Below are 20,515 nucleotides of genomic sequence, written 5' to 3'. Positions count from 1 at the left end.
AAAAAAAGAAGAAATAATAGGCCCAAGTTTGAATTTTTAAAATTTTTTTAATAATTTTTAATTTTTTTCTTGAAACCAACTTTAAAGGTTGTTTTGTGGAATTGCTTTTTTGAAAGCTAAGAAAAAGACGCACATTTCATGTCTTGGACGAATTTTTGTATCTTTATTAGATTTTGCAGTGTAGGCTGTTGAAAAAAGGCTCTTTTTTGTAAACGCGAAACTTAAAAAAATCATATCTCAAAAATTCCACGTACCACATTGAAAAAAAAAATACGTATCGAAAATTTCCGAGTTCTTTTCCGAAAAAAATAGTCAGAAAAAAATGGGTGGCTGAAACCAGAAAAGTTCATGCTAACCCGATCAACAAGGGAGAACAAAATTGTATGTGGGGTTGTTTCGTTTTTTCTATCTAAATTAGTCATAATCTTGGTCTCGTTAATAGTTAAAATAACAGAAATTATAACTTAATTTAATCTGGCTGGTAAAAAAATTGTTACAAATTGGTAAAAAAATTGTTACAATGTAAATATCAATATTATATGTAAATTTGTTAAAAAATTTAGTACAACTTTTCAGCTATTATTACCCATTTTTTTGGGGGAAAGGTTTTACCGTGCAAATCTAATATAGATTCGCGACGTAGGATGAAATTGCATACCTTTAGGCGTTTCGATTTGCCATAAAAAAGTCCTGCAGTTGCGCGACTTGTGGTTTCGAACCGGGAAGTATTGAGTTGCTACCATACGCTACGATTGCATTGGGGCATGAGAACCTACTGAGGATAGCATGATATATTGGCATCATATAATAACTAGTGTAAGTCTATATTGCTCCCCACCTCTTTCGTCGTTTCCTTTCAAACGGTAAATGAATGACAAAGGGGCTATTTTAGAGCATGAGCTATGAGCTGCTGAAGAATAGTAATAAATGAACGGAAATGACTAAATTCAGTGAAACAAATTTCTTACTACCTTACAGAATCTGAGGAAGTTTACTAATGAATGACAATTTTTCCAATTTTTTTTTGTACCAAGAGGGCCGACTTTCAAATAACATTCGAATCAGTTCGCTTGTTCAATTGAAGTAGTGAATTGTCTGTACGTGTATGTATGTCGATTGGCGGGCATATTTGATTGAAATGTACACCTAATTTTCTCGGAGATGGCTGAATCGAATTTCTTAAATTTAGATAAGAATAAAAATTCGTTGGAAAGACAGTGAAAAATCTGATAAAGTGTATATAATATCGATTCGATTAGCATGTTTTTATGATTGATGATCAATCAATTGCCTAATAGTCAGGTTAGTTTGCGATATCCGCTGCCAGGGCAAGTATTGTTTAAACACCATCAAAATTGAACTTTTATTCCGGTTTGATTGTTTGATATCTACCTAGATTGACTCACAGAAAAATGATTCAAATGGAAGGTCTCATAATGAGGGTCGGTTGCTTTAAACTCAACATAGCAAATTTTAAATCCCAGCTCACGGTTCCGGATTGGAAGTAATCAATATATTATGAAATGAGACTATCATAAATTTATCAGATATGAATAGATTGAACTTTTCAAATCGAAGGTGCGATAAACCGTTTTTGTCTGATTCATGAATGAACGGGCAAAATGCGATATCTGCAATTCGTAGATCTTTTTGACCTGGATGATGACCTAACCAACTAATTTCGATTTTACTGGTTTTGAATCCAAAAATGGTGAAAGTGAACAGTGAACATTTTTCAATGTAGTATTAGCAAAGCTTTTTATTTAGATTCAATCCACAAATCATACCAATCAAAGGTTGAGTAAAACAGCTATCTTATTAGCAAAACCTTTGTTACCTTCTAAGTAAATGTTAAGAATTTATGAACGGGAGTGATAAGCATCTAATATGCATCTCTACAAAATCGGCATATCAAAAGTACAGAATAATATTCATCTAAAGCCTAAAATCAATATCCTTGACCCACCACAACTACTCAATCATCGGATAAGCATAGTATAAAGTACAGCAAGAACTAAAACTAAAGTTTTTTTCCAGATTTTTTTTTCTCGATTTCCAGTATATCCGGGGTCCGGTAAAACTAAAATCGCTATTTTCAATCTATGTACAACTAAAACTCCAACAATCGGTCACCGATAAAGTTAAAGAATTCAAGCATTAATTTGACTCCAAGCTTATGAAAATCATCTCTGAGGAAACATTTCAAAATTCAATGAACTGAGTCGAGTGCTACATCACTTTATCCAATACTTAACACTCGAATTTTAAAGCTTTTGCCTTACCTTTCTTTGTTCGTAAGAGAAAAAGCGTAAAATCATCTTGAAAAATATTTATTTTCAATTTAAAATAAATATTTGAATAAAAACTTTACACAGTTTAAGTAAGAATTACTTAGGAACTTTCTCAACTTTTTTTTCCGTCTTTCCAAAATCAAATACCAAATTATTGTTTTTAAAAGCATCTTCAGGTATGTGAAATTGGAAAATATATTTGTTAATGCTCTTTATTGAAGCATAGCATTTTTCGGGTTGAAAGTCAAAAACAATATCGACAAGAGTGTGTGAACTCTTTTTTCTCAATTCTCTAGTATAGTTTTACCTGAAATATAACGGCCCTTAATATAGTATCTGGACTTGCTATAATCTTAATAAAATCTGAATGTTTGTTTCTGATTTGGAATCATATTTATATGATATAAATATGATTCCAAATCAGAAACAATGAGATATAAATATTAAGCTCATATATAATTTTGATAGAATTCTGTTATGCTCTGTTGAACGGGAATCCAACAGTAAGTCATTGCAATCTATAAAAGTGTAAAAGTGTCTCATATCATTAACTTTCCAGCTAATGTTGCTGAATCTGACATAACAACGAATACGATATTCCATTCGTTTTTATACGAGGGAGATTAACGGTAAGAAAACTATCTTCTAATCGGTGAACGTACAAATGTATAAGAATTAAAATACATTGGCCACAACGCCATCAACCAGGGGTTTCATTACCGCAAACTTTACCATTCTCTTCTAATTTACGAAACCGCAGACACTACCTTGCTCCAAATCCCTAGATTTCCACTGATGTCGGTTGTTCCGGTAGGTTAATCGTTTTGTTCCAATCTAAAGATGAAATAAAAAAACAATCTCGCCGACCACCAACTATCAGATATCGGCGGCGAGTGCTCTGTAGGAAGACTGCAATTAAGCTAAAGTACAATTACGGTTACACACACACACACACAGGTGTAATTGTGCCTGTTGCTCTACTCGGGGAACAGGCCGCGAATGATGTACTTGCTGTTCGAACATAGCTCAAGCAAATCGACGCGTTGCGGTGCAGTCTCTAACTCGATGAATTATGTTTATCATGTTCCTCGCCGTTGTCCGGAGAGATGCTAATGATGCGATGGAATTGGCCAATGTTTGCATAGGTAATTATTTTCCGGCTTTTTTCGCGCACCATGGAACTTGAATTGATTGGTTCGAAGCCAATCAAGCAGCAGGTAAAAAGCCGTCCAAGAAAAACGAGAAAGTTTCAACGTGACTGACGCTATCGGATGAAAAGCTAGTAAGAGTGCTTCATAATTGATCGAGTAGACGACCGTCTCGAAACACACAACATTTGTAACTGATCGTCGTATCGATCGTTTTTTTTTAATTGACATTCAAAGCAAGAACTTCGTCCGGTTCGGCGGAGAACGGAGGCGAAGAAGGCAAAACGAATCACGAAAATATGACGAATTATCACCTAGCGATTAAACGGGAACCTCACGGCTGAGCGTTTTCTCCGTCAGGCGTGACTTGACAGATTCAATCAAGCGCTTTCAATCAAACTCATCTCGACACAAACATCGGAACGAGTGTGGCGCAACGTGCGGCGTGGAATTCCTCGGAAGCGTTTCCAACCGCAACTGAGTCGGACTCAGACAATACCGACCATTTACGAATCTAGACCACAGCTCGGTGAATGAAGTAAATAGTTTCAAGTATCCAATCTCTATCTAGAGCCGTCTCGATCAAATATTCTTCGCCTCCCACACCGTTCCTCTCGATTGTGACTTGAAATGCTTTATTAAAGAAGATGAGTTTCTTGATTCTACTATTCGGTGCGTTGAATTCGTGATGCCCTACCGGGATCTGAGCAAATAACAGTTTCCGTTAGCTTTTCCGACTTAGCTGTTCAGCTTGATATTCGCATCACTCCATCAACTTCATCGTTTGGCCTTGGGATACCCGTCAAAAAAGTTAAGCGACGGTACGACGGTTTTGCTGAGCTTAGAAAAAGAAAAGCTTATGCCAACGGATCAAATTTCCAAACGAACCAACTGACAAAGTGTAAACAAACACCGGCCACAGGTCGCCAACTCATTTGAGGGGGGGGTTGTGAAGTTTGAGGTAACTGTAGTGTCCGATTACAGCAGCAGCAGATTCCTCACGTGCGACAGAGCCGACAATGTACGGTGTTTACTATTTGCTGCTGCCATCCCCAGATGCGAGATGGGGGCCAACCTGGCAAGACCCCGACGCGCGAATCTGACACCGAAAACACGCCCTCCTGACTTACCTCGGTGACCTCGTGGTGAAACCCGGCGAAAGTGGTTCCGTGCCAAGCGAAACGCTGTGCGCAGAATTGAAATGGTCGAGTGTTGACCATTTGTGACTGAGAGAGAGAGAGAAAATGGAGAGATTGATGGAAACCGACGAAATTACCTGAGAGTGAAAGGAAAATGTTGCGTGAGAGAGGCAGAAACGGTATGAGATTGTCGCATGGGAGAGAATGCAACACAACAAGTGCGTTTGTTTGTTGCACGAGGGGTGATTAAATGATTGGGACATGCTTTTTGGCGGCAGAGACAATCAAAAGGTGTTTGTTAAAAAGATTAATACGCCTTTTGTTTTTCTTATTAAAAGCCATTCGACTCAGTTCGTCAAGATCAGGAAATGTGTACGTATGTGCTTGTAACAAAAATGTTCACAAAAACAATCTTAGATTAAATTGAAAGGTATAATCGGTATTCGTTCATTCAGTAAAAACCATTCAAGCGAAGAGGTTGTGTTTCGATTGTACTGGCTCGTGAGTTAACGGCTGATACCGAGACAATTCTAAGCTTCAGGTAGTTAAACTGCCCATAGCAAACGTAATATTCGGGGCGTTTCCCGACTGGAAAGCTAGCAACGAAGGCCATCCCGTTCATACGCACAGAGGTGTAGAAACACAGAGGTGCGAGAGCATAGAAGTGACGAGTCACAGAGGTGCCATCGCATAAAGGTGCGAAGACGAAGGGGTGCAAAGGCACAAAGGTGCTAAAGCAACCCAGTGCTGATCTACCAGGTACCAGAATTTGTACGCTGCGTAGGATCAAAAGAGACGGCATATATCGCGAGGTGCTACACTGCAAGCATCGCATTTGATCGCCACCAAGAGCAAAAGCACTGTACCTGGGGTCAGGTACAGGCAGCACAGCAAGTGCAGTGGTGTTCACAACGACGGCAGAGCAACTGAGATAGCAGTAAACGACAGAAGACTGCCAATTGGAAACAGCAGAAGACTGCCAATTGGAAATCGTTGGAAGAGCTTCACGTCGTTCTTCACGATAAAGGAACAGAGACATCAGCTACAAGGTAGATTTAATTTAATTTATTTTTTATTTCTTATATCTGAAATTTTACTAAACATAAGTTTTTATTTTGGTATTATTAATTTACAAAAAAATTTAATGTAATGGATGATCTTATGGAAGATCATCCGAATCCGATTCCGGATACTAGTAAGAGTTTAAATACTCCGAGGGCTAAACATTATCCACAGGGTACCACTGGGCCATGGATAGTCTATCTTCGAAAAAAAGAAAAGATTTTAAATTTGATGCAAATTACCAAGGATTTGACATCACATTTCTCTGAAGTTAAAGAAATATGTAAAGTTAATAGAGATAAAATTCGAGTTGTTGTCAATGACTTGAAACAGGCGAACGAAATTGTAACCTGTAAATTATTTTCTGTTGAATATCGAGTTTACATTCCATCGAAGGAGGTGGAAATTGACGGTGTCGTGACTGAAGCAAGTCTGACGGCCGATGATTTACTTAAAAATGGAGTTGGTCGTTTTAAAAACTCCATGCTTGAGGGAGTTAAGATACTCGAGTGCAAGCAATTGTACTCAGCATCTATTGTCGATGGAAAAAAGTCGTATCGTCCCTCAGATTCGTTTCGTGTAACATTTGCCGGATCTGCGTTGCCTAGCCATGTCTATATCGATAAAATTCGTCTTCCTGTTCGGCTTTTCGTACCGCATGTTATGAATTGCACGAACTGTAAAAAATTCGGGCATACAGCTACTTACTGTAGTAATAAGTCCAAATGTATCAAATGTCAAGGGCCTCATAAGGATAATCTTTGCGATAAAAATGTTGAAAAATGTGTTTATTGTGGGGAGAGACCTCATGATGATCTTTCAGTATGCGCTGCATTTAAGTTGCGTAAAGACAAAATGAAGCTTTCTTTAAAAGCACGGTCTAAGCGCACATATGCAGAAATGCTTAAAACGGTCATACATGTCTCCCCCTTGGAAACCGAAAACGGTTTTTCAAATCTTATGGAGCCAGAGGAATCTGACTCCGACGGAAATAGTGAAGATACCTCGTTTGTCACTCCTCAAGGGTCTGTTAAGAGGAGATTAACAAACCACAAAATACCTAAAAAGACACCTAAAATTACATCTTCAAAAAAAGATCCCCGTGTTAAAGCTAAAAAGCCAAATTTAAAACCAAAAACTGTGCCTCCTGGTTTGTCAAATTCACAAACCAATCCAGAAACTAGCTCAAGGAAAGACAATAATCCAGTGGGCTCCGTTTCACATTCACCAACAGGATTACTTATGTTTTCGGAAATTGTAGAATGGATTTTCGCAGCATTCAATATTTCTGAACCTCTAAAGACTATCATAACGGCATTCCTTCCAATAGCTAGAACTTTTTTGAAACAGTTATCAGCTCAATGGCCAGTTCTTTCAGGTTTTGTATCATTTGATGGATAATTTATCATCCGCCGCAAATGATTCAATCACTGTCCTGCAGTGGAATTGTCGAAGCATCATGCCAAAACTTGATTCATTTAAAGTTTTGTTGCATAGTCAAAAATGTGATGTATTTACTTTGTGCGAAACATGGCTTACATCAAACATAGCCTTAAGTTTTAATGACTTTAACATTATACGTCTCGATAGAGACTCTCCGTATGGTGGAGTGCTTTTAGGAATTAAGAAATGTTATTCCTTTTATAGATTAAATATTCCTTCGACTTCTAGTATAGAAGTTGTTGCTTGTCAAATAAACATTAAAGGAAAGGACATTTGCATTGCTTCAGTATATATTCCTCCAAGAGCTCAAGTTGGACAACGACAGCTTAATGAAATTGTCGAAGCCCTTCCTGCTCCACGTTTGATTTTAGGAGATTTCAATTCGCACGGAATGATGTGGGGTTCCGTTTACAATGATAGCAGATCATCCTTAATATATAATATTTGCGACAATTTTAGCATGACGGTACTAAATATGGGTAGCATGACACGGATCCCAAGACCTCCTGCACGTCCAAGTGCATTAGATTTATCTCTTTGCTCGACTTCAATTCGACTAGATTGCACCTGGAAAGTATTTCCTGATTTACACGGTAGCGATCATTTACCAATCATCATCTCAATTAGCAGTAACAAAGGCATTGCTAATTCAGTTAATATTCCATATGATTTGACAAAAAATATTGACTGGATTAAATACCAAAGTAATATTTCAAGTGCCTTAACTTCAATGGAAGAGCTCCCCCCACTTGAAGAATATGACTTCCTCGTTTGTTCGATTCTGGAGGCCGCAGAACAAGCCCAAACCAAACGATTTCTTGGTCCATCGTCTAACAGAAGGCCTCCAAACCCTTGGTGGGACAAAGAGTGCTCAGATGCTAAGCACGCGAAACAAAATGCCTTCAAGATGTTTTTAAAACGAGGAGGAGGAACTCCTCAGAATTTTGAAAAATTCTTGACTTTAGAAACCAAGTACAAGAGCATACTTCGGGCCAAGAAATGTAGCTATTGGAGACATTTTGTCGAAGGTTTGTCAAGAGAAACCTCAATGAGCACTCTTTGGAATACGGCCAGACGAATGAGGAATCGTAACGTAGGAAATGAGAGTGAGGAATACTCGAACCGATGGATATTTGATTTTGCGAGGAAAGTTTGTCCAGATTCTGTTCCTACGCATAGCATTATTAGGGAATCTTTTTCAAATAATGGTTCCATTGATAGCCCCTTTTCTATGATGGAATTTTCCATAGCACTCATGTCTTGTAACAATAACGCTCCTGGGTTGGACAGAATTAAATTCAACTTGGTGAAGAATCTGCCCGACCTCGCAAAAAGACGTTTGTTGGAATTGTTCAACAAGCTTCTTGAGCAAAATATTGTTCCACCTGACTGGAGGCAAGTGAAAGTTATCGCCATTCAAAAGCCGGGGAAACCAGCTTCCAATCACAACTCATATAGACCCATCGCGATGTTGTCCTGCATCAGAAAATTGTTCGAAAAAATTATTCTACGACGTCTCGACACTTGGGTCGAGACGAACGGTTTGTTGTCAGATACTCAGTTTGGCTTCCGTAGAAATAAAGGGACGAATGATTGCCTTGCATTACTTTCGTCTGACATCCAAATTGCCTTCGCTCAAAAGCAACAAATGGCATCTGTATTTTTAGACATTAAAGGAGCATTTGATTCAGTTTCCATTGATGTTCTTTCAGACAAGCTTCACCAACATGGACTCCCAGCGGTTATAAATAATTATTTGCACAACCTTTTGTCAGAGAAACGCATGCATTTTTCACATGGCGATTTGGTAACATTCAGAATTAGCTACATGGGTCTACCGCAAGGCTCTTGCCTCAGTCCGCTCCTCTATAATTTTTACGTAAATGACATTGACAGCTGTCTAGTATCCCCATGTACACTAAGACAATTGGCAGATGATGGCGTAGTTTCAGTTACTGGACCCAAAGCTATTGATCTGCATAAACCATTGCAAGATACCTTAGATAACTTGTCCGATTGGGCTGTTCATCTTGGTATCGAATTCTCTGCGGAGAAAACAGAATTAGTCGTCTTTTCAAGAAAGCATGATCCCGCGCAGCTTCAGCTCCATATGATGGGAAGAATGATCCAACAGGTTTTGACTTTCAAATACCTCGGGGTGTGGTTTGATTCCAAATGCACGTGGGGAGGACACATTAGGTTTCTGATAACAAAATGCCAACAAAGAGTAAATTTTCTTCGAACAATAACCGGATCTTGGTGGGGTGCTCATCCGGAAGATCTAATAAAATTGTATCAGACAACGATACTTTCAGTGATGGAATATGGATGCGTTTGCTTTCGTTCCGCTGCAAACTCTCATATTATCAAATTAGAGCGAATTCAATATCGTTGTTTGCGAATTGCTTTAGGCTGCATGCATTCGACACATACAATGAGTCTTGAAGTTCTGGCGGGAGTTCTTCCATTGAAGGATCGTTTTTGGGAGCTTTCGTCGCGACTGCTAATAAGATGCGAGGTACTGAATCCCCTAGTTATTAATAACTTCGAAAGGCTAGTTGAGCTTCAATCTCAAACAAGATTCATGACTGTATATTTTAACCATATGTCACAGGAAATCAACCCTTCAAGATATATTCCTATCCGTGTCAGCCTCCTAAATGTCCCTGACTCAACTTTATTTTTCGACACATCCATGCAGCGCGAAGTGCGTGGAATTCCGGAACACCTACGCTCGTTGGAAATCCCAAAAATATTTACAAGTAAGTTCAGGCATATCGACTCTGAGAAAATGTTTTACACGGACGGATCGCGAATTGAAGAAGCGACAGGGTTTGGTATGTTCAACAATAATGTTTCGGTCTCCTTTAGGCTTCAAGAACCTGCATCTGTTTATATAGCAGAGTTAGCAGCAGTTCATTATAGTTTGAGTATAATCGTCACATTATCTCCAAACCATTATTTTCTTTTCACAGATAGTCTGAGTGCAATTGAAGCCATTCGCTCAAAGGCTGCTGGCAAAAATGAACCTTTTTTCTTGGGCAAAATAAAACAGTGCCTGAACGTCATATTGAATAATAATTATCAAATCACAATAGTTTGGGTTCCGGCTCATTGCTCCATTCCAGGCAATGAAAGAGCCGATATTTTAGCCAAACGTGGTGCTATTGAGGGTGAAATTTATGAGAGACCAATTGCTTTCAATGAATTCTATAGCGCGTCTCGCCAAAGAACACTTGCCAGCTGGCAAGCTTCTTGGGATAAAGATGATCTGGGTCGGTGGATGCACTCAATTATTCCTAAAATATCGACAAAGGCATGGTTCAGGGGACTGGATGTGAGTAGAGATTTCATTCGTGTGATGTCCAGACTCATGTCCAATCACTACACGTTAGATGCACATCTCCTTCGAATTGGACTTTCCGAGACTAATCATTGTGCTTGTGGCGAAGGTTACCGCGATATTGACCATGTTGTTTGGACATGCGTGGAGTATCGTGATGTCAGATCTCAACTAATAAATTCCTTGCGTACCCAAGGTAGACTATCCAATGTCCCAGTTCGCGACATTCTTGCTTGTCGTGACGTTCCTTACATGAAACTTCTTTATTATTTCATTAAGTCCATTGGAGTTCCAATTTAAATTTTATTTTATGTTAGATTGTTTTCTCTTCCATGAGCTCAACCAATAGCCAGCTATCTTATATTAAATAAAAGTGATGAACTGATACAAACAAACCTGAAATAGTTATAAGATCATGTACAAAATAAATGTATTTCATTTAATGTAATTTATAATAGCAACTCGCTTGATAAAAACAGTGTTTAGATTTACTAATGAATACCAACATACTAATAGGATATTCGAAATGTATTAGGTTTAAAGTACTATGTATTGTAGATGCCACGGCGAAGAAAAACTTATGTATATTGCCTATGAAATAAACGTATTTATGAAAAAAAAAAAATCGGTATTCGTTATTCGATTAGGGTGTTGTACGTTTACATTAAAAACAAAAACACAACAATCTGCTATTCATGTATACAATTTTGAAACAAGTTAGTTTAGCATAAATTTGAAACTGAAAAGGTGGAAGACCAAAACGTTTTTGAATGGCACAAAACACAGTTTATTTATTATTGCTCTGGTCCAAAGCGAAAAATATGCCAATCACTGCGGGATTCCTCCATTAAAATTTTATCAGGTGTACATTGTGTTTAAAGTGCAGTTGATCAACGAGACTGACATGCTGCTCACTGCATCAAAACAAACATTATAATACGCGTAAATTTGCCTCTCAAACGGAATTATTATATGTTTAGATAAAAGTTAAAATGCCGTTATTCACTCATTATTATAAGCTGAACTCTGGCTAGCAATCGAAAACATCGCTCCAGTCGTAACTTTTAGTGCGTATCAATCGATTTGACGACATTGTTTTCGGGTCATCGTCGGGTGGCGACTAAGATTGATGGAGAGTCCTTTCGGTTTTACGGTTAGTTTGGCGTTTACGGTTCGATCAATATCGAGCCAAACATTACATCCAGAGCACACGCTACTGCTTCGGTTGTGATAGATGTCCGATGTCCAATTCACAACAGTTAAAATTGTGCTTCTGATGATCCGTTCCGGCTGGAATCCGGACGACTATTTAGACGACTAGGGTATTTGTTTATGATTAATAGCCAATGGAATGGAATTACGTTCGTTGGTCGTCAGTAACTAGGAAACACCAGCCAAAGAGAGTGATGATTAGGATGAGTGTCTATATAGGCAAAAACTTAGAAACACGAGAGAACTTGCTTGATATCACGTGATATCCCATTTAATTTAATGTCAACGGTTGGCTGGCCGGACGGAGTATCAAATAACAAATGTTCTCAATCGCAGCAAGCGATAACTCAATTCATATGGAAACAAAAACAAAAGCTACTTCGAAACATGAACGGTATGAAAATTCCCTTGGAATCTTAAGGGCACTCCGCATTCGGCCGAGCCAACCGATCCGAGCTCTCCGGCGTTGACTTCGGCTATGGCTAAGCTACCAGCGTGCGCATGTATAGGTACGCCGGACCCGACACGATTGAAACGGTGCGAAAAGCTCGGTGAGGAATATCGTTGCCAAAGATATGAATTTTATGTCGGGTCCGGCGTACCTATACATGCGCACGCCGGCAGCCCAGTCATAGCCGAAGAGCGAAAAAAAGATCGGCGATGGAAATGTCGGCCGAATGCGGTTTGACCTTTAAAGCTTAAGAATCAAAAGTAAACCAAGTTAACTCGTGTTGGTAATTTGTGTATTGTCAGATCTACACTCAGAATAACAATCATGTTATAGTTACGTGAAAAGTTATTTGAATATTTTCCACCCTACTTTTCACGTACACGTTTAGAAAAAGTTACTCAGAGTTTGAGTACTAGTTACTCATTTTCAAATGATGCATGGAAACGTCAAAAATTGAGTTGTTATCATCAATGATATTGAGTAACTCCTACTCTAAATTTGAGTTTAACGCAAGAACTCGTTTTATGTTACTACTCGCAAGATCAGTCTAAAAGTTGTAATAACCATTTGTAGCAACAGGTTGTATTTTTTGTTAGTGAGATCGCGTATTTCAAGGGTGAGTCGCTCAACACAAACGGTGTTGTGTCTGCAAAAATCGGAATGATAAACTCCGTGTTGTGCTTTAGAATGGAAATGAATATGCTCAAATGTCATTTATGAGGAATAAGTGTATGATTGGTGCCTGAGCATAACTGACATGTACCAGATCGACTGAAAAGTTCGTATCGTTTCTATGAGAGGGCGCCACTAGAATTAAATCCATACCATTTTCACTACTTTTTGATGAAAAAAAGTGCCGCCGATACCAAAAAATGGCTTGATGAGTGTTATCCAGACTCTGCACAGGGCGAAGCAACGATTCATAAGTGGTTTGCAAAATTTCGTACTGCCATATGAGTACCGAAGACGATGAACGCAGTGGACGTCCAAAAGAGGCTGTTACCGATGAAAACGTGAAAAAAATCCACAAAATGGTTTTCAATGACCGTGAAGTGAAGTTGATCGAGATAGCTCACACCCTAAAGATATCAAAGGAACGTGTTGGACATATTATTCACGAATATTTGGATATGAGAAAGCTTTGTGCAAAATGGGTGCCGCGTGAGCTCACAATCGATCAAAAACAACAACGAAAAACCATGCTGAAATTGAACGGATTGGGCTTCGAATTGCTCCCTCATCCACCGTATTCTCCAGATTTGGCCCCCAGTGAATTTTTCCTGTTCTCAGACCTCAAGAGAATGCTCGCTGGTAAAAAAATTTAGAAGCAATGAAGAGGTAATCGCTGAAACTGAGGCCTATTTTGAGGCAAAGGACAAATCGTACTACAAAAATGGTATCGAAAAATTGGAAGATCGCTAAATTCGCTGTATCGCCTCTGATGGCAATTATGTTGAATAATAAAAACAAATTTTGGCAAAAAAATGTGTGTTTCTATTAAACGATACGAAGTTTTCAGCCGAATTGTTATGTTAATTTGCGATTGACACACTACTCCAAGCGACCATCACTTGATATAGTATTGAGTTCAATTACTTAATATTTTAATACAATACACTCAGAAAAGGAGCATTTGTTTTGCAAATTTGTGATAGTTACTCTATTTTTGGTACATCTACAAATAAAGTATTACTCAGTAAATGAGTAGGTTTTACCCAAATATCGTTTCCAGTGGAAAAACTCAAATTTGAGTAACTTCGGAGTTACTCTAAATTAGAGTTGTTCCACTTTTTCTGTAGATGAGTGAGATCTTACTCATTTTTGAGTAACTATTTTTAAGCGTGTAGGTTTTAATGGACTGACATTTAAAAGCTGTTTAATGCATAATCCAGTAGACGTTACGTGTTTCAAAGGTAAAATGTAATGTACTGTTCATATCACATTTACCTACCAGTTCATATCAAATTTAGATACCAAAGAATTACTATTTTATATATTGGTTAAAGTCAAAAGGGAGAGATTTCAGATTTTTATATAAATCTATGAAACGAAAAATACCATGAAAAACAAAACATTTATTTCAGCAAGTTAGCATATAAAATATAAAATTAGCAGCTGAAAATAAAAAGCAACTAATAACGTCGTGGGTTCCTCGAATCGACAAGCCTCCATAAATCGTTTTTGTTGTCACTACCATCCACTCGTTTTTCGGTGGACCAATGGCCTGTTTGAAGCATTCGGTAGGAGCGGGCACACTTCAGGACTCACGCAGGCACTCGATTCAGTCGAACATATGGAAACTTTCACACTGGATTGGTCCGGTCGATGTAGTAAAAAATTGTAATTAAATAACATTTCTCGCAAATACTTACACTACTTACACTTTTAAGGGCCACTGTTCGCCATTTTCAAAATCGAGTTTTTCACACCGGAAATTCACGTAGATTGTTCAACGTTTGGTCAATTCACGTAAACCTTATGTGATGACTCTGTTCATTTTAGGGGATGTTTGTATAACATTCATTTTCGTCACGTAAAATATTCAATTTGACATTCGAAACCATTTCACGTGATTTATCAAGTGAATTGAACGTGAATTTTTATTCGAGTGTATGTGTTTATATATGCAGTGCAACCAGTTTATCAAAGTGGCTTGAGTTTATTGAGTTTCAAAAGATCTCTTTTAACAATAATTTATTCTTAAAATAATGTTAAGCCTGACTATTTGGATGAAATAAAAATTCACTTAATGGATTGTGAACCATTTCTTTAGATTCGAATGTTTTGAAAATCATTGTAGCCATCTTAGAGAAATCGTAGTGCGTTCTACGTAAAATTTTCGAGTACCTTCTGGGATCGAAAACAGATTACCGGTAAAACTGAAATATTTGGTCGTCGACTCTCGAAATCTGTGAACCCGATAAACCCGATAAATTTATGTTTACACTAATCACCCCCCTCCGTTAAGATACCATCGTTGTCACCTCGGACGCCACCATCGTGAGAGACCCAGCCCCAATCGTATTCAATATAGGTTATGGAAAAAAGGTATTTATTCTTTTATTTTACGATTAGGACATTCACACATCCGAATCGTCCCCCGAACTTTAACGCTCTGGGGACTCGGCCGTGAGTGCCCGCTCCAAGACTCCCATACCAGGAATCGGGGTTTTGGCTGATTCCTCTCACGGAATCTTTCTAATACAAATGTCATGTTCGAACGATTATGTTGCCAAAAACGAACCGTGCTAAATTCGAAACGTTATGAAAAACGGTACTGTGCATAGTCTTTTAGGTGCTTAGAAACAATTGCATAAAATAGTATTGCTCCGAAACATCGTTTTATCATCAAGCACGTAAAACTTCTACTTCTAGATAAGGCGAAAAGTCGCTTACCCAAAATTATCGATATCTCCGTTAAAAATGGACGGATTTAAACAATGTATAGCTTGTTGGATAGTTATTACTGTGCGGAATCTAAGTCTTAAAAAATATTCTGTTTTCAAAGTCGATTGTGACAGGTATTGTAAAAAAAAATTAAAGGTTTGTATACAAGACACGACCGAGCACGATTACATTAAAAATGAAACGTTTCTAGGGTTCCCATATTAAATACAAAAACAAAGATGATAATGATTATGATACACTAAACTAAAAATTTATTCAAGTGACTAACTACTAATGCTTAGATTGTTAGCGAATGATAAAATGGACAATTAGATTCATTCATGATCATTGATTCTATCAAAGACATCATATTAACAAGATATCCAGCTCTCACATTTCCCGAACAAATCATTGGCAGCATCCTTTTTTGCGAGTATGGCGCCCTAAGGTGAGTCCGCATCGAATCTCGTTAATAGAAGTAGGGGAGAAAAATGTCAAATTCGTGCGCGCCGAAATAGCAGCACTGCCCTCGCATACAATTGGCATGATATGTTGAATGTGATGCCGTGCGATGGCGTTTCTGGACTGAGTTTGAATTCGCTCCAAGCTGACATGGTCTGATTCTATTCAATTTTGATCCCTTTCCACAAATTTTTACATTATTAAGTTTTTGAATAACTTTCTTTAGCTGGAAATCAATTATGATGATTTCAATGTTAGTTGAAAGCTCAATTTAAGATACAAAATAATATGGCAATAATACGAGGAAGAAAACATGCGAAACAGTGCGCATAAAATATTTAGTTAATTACATTTCTTTTCGCTTTGACATGTTAGGAATATACGGAATGTATACGCAACAAAATTCTGAAATTTTGTTCATATTGTAACTTTATGTTATTAACATATAACGCTTATTGTTTTGAAGCAAATAATTAACCAAATTCTACGAGGGTTACTATTCAAACGATGTATATAAAATTGCAGGTTAGTTTATCTTGAGTTTATCTTTGATACTATATGATATTACCTTTAATAGTTCTGTATATGTGAGTCTGTAGAACTCATTTACACTACTAAACAAAGGAGGCCGCTTTAGGATAAGTTTCAGAAATTAATTTTGAATCTGTTGAAGCGTTTTATTCCTGGTGGGACAACAACTTCTTCGAATTGATACTGCATAGCGATTCGCATTGCATTGTTTTTGTTACACTTAGTCTGGATTTGTTTTTTTACACATTTTTAAGCATACAATATTGAAGCTATCGAATTAATCAAATGAGGAAAATCCATCAACAAATTATCGAGATAAAAGCGCTTCAAATTAGGTCCGAAAAATCTATCGCCAGTAATTCTAAATTCGCCTGATAGTTACCGGAAAATCAGAATAAAATCCTACTATACTATATTGAACACACCGCACACATACAAAAGCGACTATCCAGCGAACGAATGGATGTGACTTTCAACCACTCACTATTCAAACACCTTCACCGGCCTACGAGGCATGCTCGCTCACAGCCAGTGGTTAACTAAAGCACAAATGTATTCGGACATATATTTATAGATCCTCTTTTGTGCGATAGTTCATACTTCGCAAATCGGACGAGAGGATGACATCATTCACGCGCTGCTACTGTGATTGGCTCGTGAAATCATAGGTCAACTTTATCCACATTTTCAATGGTATGCAATTGAAATACTTAAACGACGTTACCCCATAAGTTTAAGTTAATTGGTTCCGAGTTGATTGGTAGTTGAAATATATCAATCCATCAACAAATGACTGAGTTATTAACGTTCAAAATTATGACAGAAAAAGGTTACGCCTCTACTTTTTAAACTTTTAATTTACACCCGGCCCGGTATATCGAAGAGTAAGGCATTTTTAATACTAAAAACTGAAAATGTTTACGTACAACATCGTATAACTCAAAAAGTAAACATCTCAAAACCATTCATTAGCGTGTATTTTTGAGATCTCGTCCTCTCTGTTGACCACACACATACCCACGCGCGCACATACACACACGGACATTTTCTCGTCGAGCTGAATCGATTGGTATATGACACTCGGCCCTCTGAGACTCGGGAAATTTTTAGAATTCTTTACCTATTTTTTTACCATAAATTACTGACCATATTTCCGATAACTATGAGAAAGAATTATGTTGCTGTGTTGAACACAAAAAGAGATATTCACGATGAAGTTCTACTCATTCTAGTACAGAGTAAATTTAGAAAAGGCGCCCCATAGCAAAGTAAGTCGTATTCACGACAAAACATTTAACTTTCTACAAATCAATTGAATTCTTAACCCTGTCTTCAAAACCGAGTCTATTTTAGCTGTCACTTTCCTCTGGTCCAGTTATAATGCGTTCCATGGCCTACTTGCAGCATTTTGCGTACCATTCTTTGATTTATGTAGCAAACGATAAAATGAAACTGAGCTGTAAATGCCAATTCCATGGCGATAAAATAAAAATGAACATACTATTTAGCGACAACAGTGTTACCTACCGATCAGACCCTGTCGGACCAAATTGCCCTCGACAGACATAAAACTCGCTATTTTATGATCACCTAATGGAGGGAACCTTAGGAAGTCGTACATGGTTCAGCTTAATTGTCGCCGGGCAAATCGTCCGTCCCGATTGCACTATCGCGACCATCTGCAAAAATTACTGTTCTCGCCTGAAAGACCGCTCGATGGGAAAGATAATTTATTTGCTATATAACCATACGGAATGTTCCGTTAGGGTGCAGTTATGCTAATTAATGGAAGATTCGTTTTTGCTACAAGTCAACCAATGCTTTCTCGTGTCCGGGCTGACACCGGTCGATATTTCACACGGCCCTCTCCTATTAGGCGGACAGCGATAATAATTTATAGGTGAAGGTGAATTCCATGTTAATGCATCACTTAGTATTCAATTGCATCGGTGTAAACTAGGTGCTTGGGTGTTAATTGGATCGTATAATAATGACAATTAGCGGGTGAAATTGAGACTGCAACCTACCAACAAAATCATATTGACAGATCAATGTAACCAATAAACTGCTACCCAATCGCTAACTGACTTGTCATCTGAACCCACTCATCGATTTGTCCCGCAGGCTGTAAATCTTGTCAAGCTAATTATGTCCATACACAAAACATAAATGGACTCTCGCGGTAGCCCCGCTGCTGACAGACTGCAGCCAACGCATTTTCGTGCACGAACTGAAACGCGATAAAACCTCCGCCAGATGCCTCATGCTTGGTTCGCAAAGCGGCCAATTTGCGAACGCTGATGTGCGTAGGAAGATGAAACAGTCAGAACTATGCGATAGTCGGATATTGGATAAACATTTATTTGCCGCTGCTTTCCAAACTGATTTATGACCTGTCTGTGTTGTTCTGTTTTTGCATTGCAGAGTGGCGAAAGATTGTACATCAAAGTTGCTGATCTGCTGCCAAAGTTCACATTTCTGGGACCCAGTCTGGACGATGCGTTGAACCTTCAACGTGAACACGAACAGTTGCTACGACAAATTCAGGTTAGTAAACAGTTTTTTTTTTCATTGAACCGCTAAAGAGGCCTAACGATTTTACCTTCGATTTCAGAACCTACCGACGCCACTGGAGGAATTCTATCACAAAGTACAGGAAAAGATCGCTTCCAACCAGCGACCAGATCCAATTCTAATCGAAGAAATGGCCGCCTCACTCGGGTTGGTGTGGCAGGACGTGAAAAAGATGCTTCAGGAGCGACGAGATATTATCCTACTGAATGTAAGCTTTTTCGAGCGACTCGGAGAATGCTACGGTAAAATGAGCTCACTGGAAGTGGCCTGTAACGACACAATGATTCCGATCGAAATCGAAGCAGTCCAGGAGTTTCTGGAATCGTTCAAATCTCTTCGCACCGAAATGCTCGCATCCATTTCCAGCGCCCTGAAGGTAGGCAATCAGATGCTGGATAAACTCAAAGAGTTGGCTAACATCGGAACGCTGGACTCACGGCCCAACCACATCAAACAGGATGCTCTGCACGCAGTCAGTCAGGTTGAACGGTGGCTGGAAGATCTATCGAACCGACGGAACAATCTCGAAGTGGCCTGGCAATCCCGCAAAAATCAACTGGAGCAGTGTCTCACCCTAGCGATCCTCGCCAAAGAACTCACCGATATCGAATACAGTCTGAATAGTTCCAAAAACTCCAATCTCAGTTCCTTCACGCTCGGTGATTCCTCGGAGCAGGCTCGAGATTTGCTAGAAATCTATCAAAATCTGAAACCAGAAGCGATGCTACTTCGAGACAAGTCCCTAAAAATCACGAAAGCCACCGAAGAGCTCGTGTCAACGGGATGTTTCGCAGGTGACGAAGCCTGTTCGAAAGCCTACAGTATTCTCGCGGCTTGTACGGAATTTTTGGACGAAATCGACCATCGTGAATCCTTGCTAAGTCAATCGAGGGAATTTTTCGGTCGAGCTGAAAATCTTCTCAGTAAGCTATCTCAAATCGAAATCGAACTCAGTAATTTACACATGCGGCCAAGCTCACCGACGGCTTCGGCTCTACAGATTAAGGCACTGCAAGAAGTTTCCGCCACGGTCGGTGACATTCTCCAGTCCGGTTACTCGCTGATAGACGACGTCGGACGAACTAAACCGGAAGTAGCCGGTGTACAGGAGATGGTCGAACGAATCGAACAAAAGAAGATTGCCTTCGAACGGTACTGTTTGCAGCAAAGTGAACAAAATTTACGATTGACCGAGGCACTGAATGACTTCCTCGAGCGGTACAATCAGTTATTCCAATGGCTAGACGAAACGCGCCAACAACGGATAGTACAAGGCGACGGCATCCACGAAATGGGAATCAACTTGACCGAGGCGAAGGAATGTTTGTTGTTGCATCACCAGCTCCTGAACGATTTGGAGGTGAGTGAATTAAAGTCATGAGTTACGTTGAATTAGTGAATCAGAAGTGCAAAAGTATTCCTTTTGAATTGCTTAAAATCTTAAAATGATCTTAGCAAGACCGACTTCCGTA

The 20,515-nt window shown here is 38.7% G+C and overlaps 1 protein-coding gene across 15 annotated transcripts in view; it reads left to right on the top strand.

Annotated features, from left to right (window-relative positions):
• The window catches only part of LOC131435991 (titin), a 389,662-nt gene that overhangs the window by 69,422 nt on the left and 299,725 nt on the right, over positions 1-20,515 (top strand). For all 15 annotated transcript variants that reach the window (XM_058604330.1, XM_058604327.1, XM_058604329.1 and 12 more), the window contains exons 2-3: positions 18,894-19,016; positions 19,084-20,403. In XM_058604330.1, coding sequence (XP_058460313.1) covers positions 18,894-19,016; positions 19,084-20,403 — 1,443 coding nt within the window. The remainder of the gene's footprint in view (positions 1-18,893; positions 19,017-19,083; positions 20,404-20,515) is intronic.

The sequence above is a fragment of the Malaya genurostris genome, chromosome 3 (assembly GCF_030247185.1).
Source record: "Malaya genurostris strain Urasoe2022 chromosome 3, Malgen_1.1, whole genome shotgun sequence".
In the NCBI taxonomy this organism is placed as follows: Eukaryota; Metazoa; Arthropoda; class Insecta; order Diptera; family Culicidae; genus Malaya; species Malaya genurostris.
The sequence above is the reverse complement of the archived record's forward strand: the minus strand, read 5'-3'. Positions and strand labels throughout refer to the sequence as shown.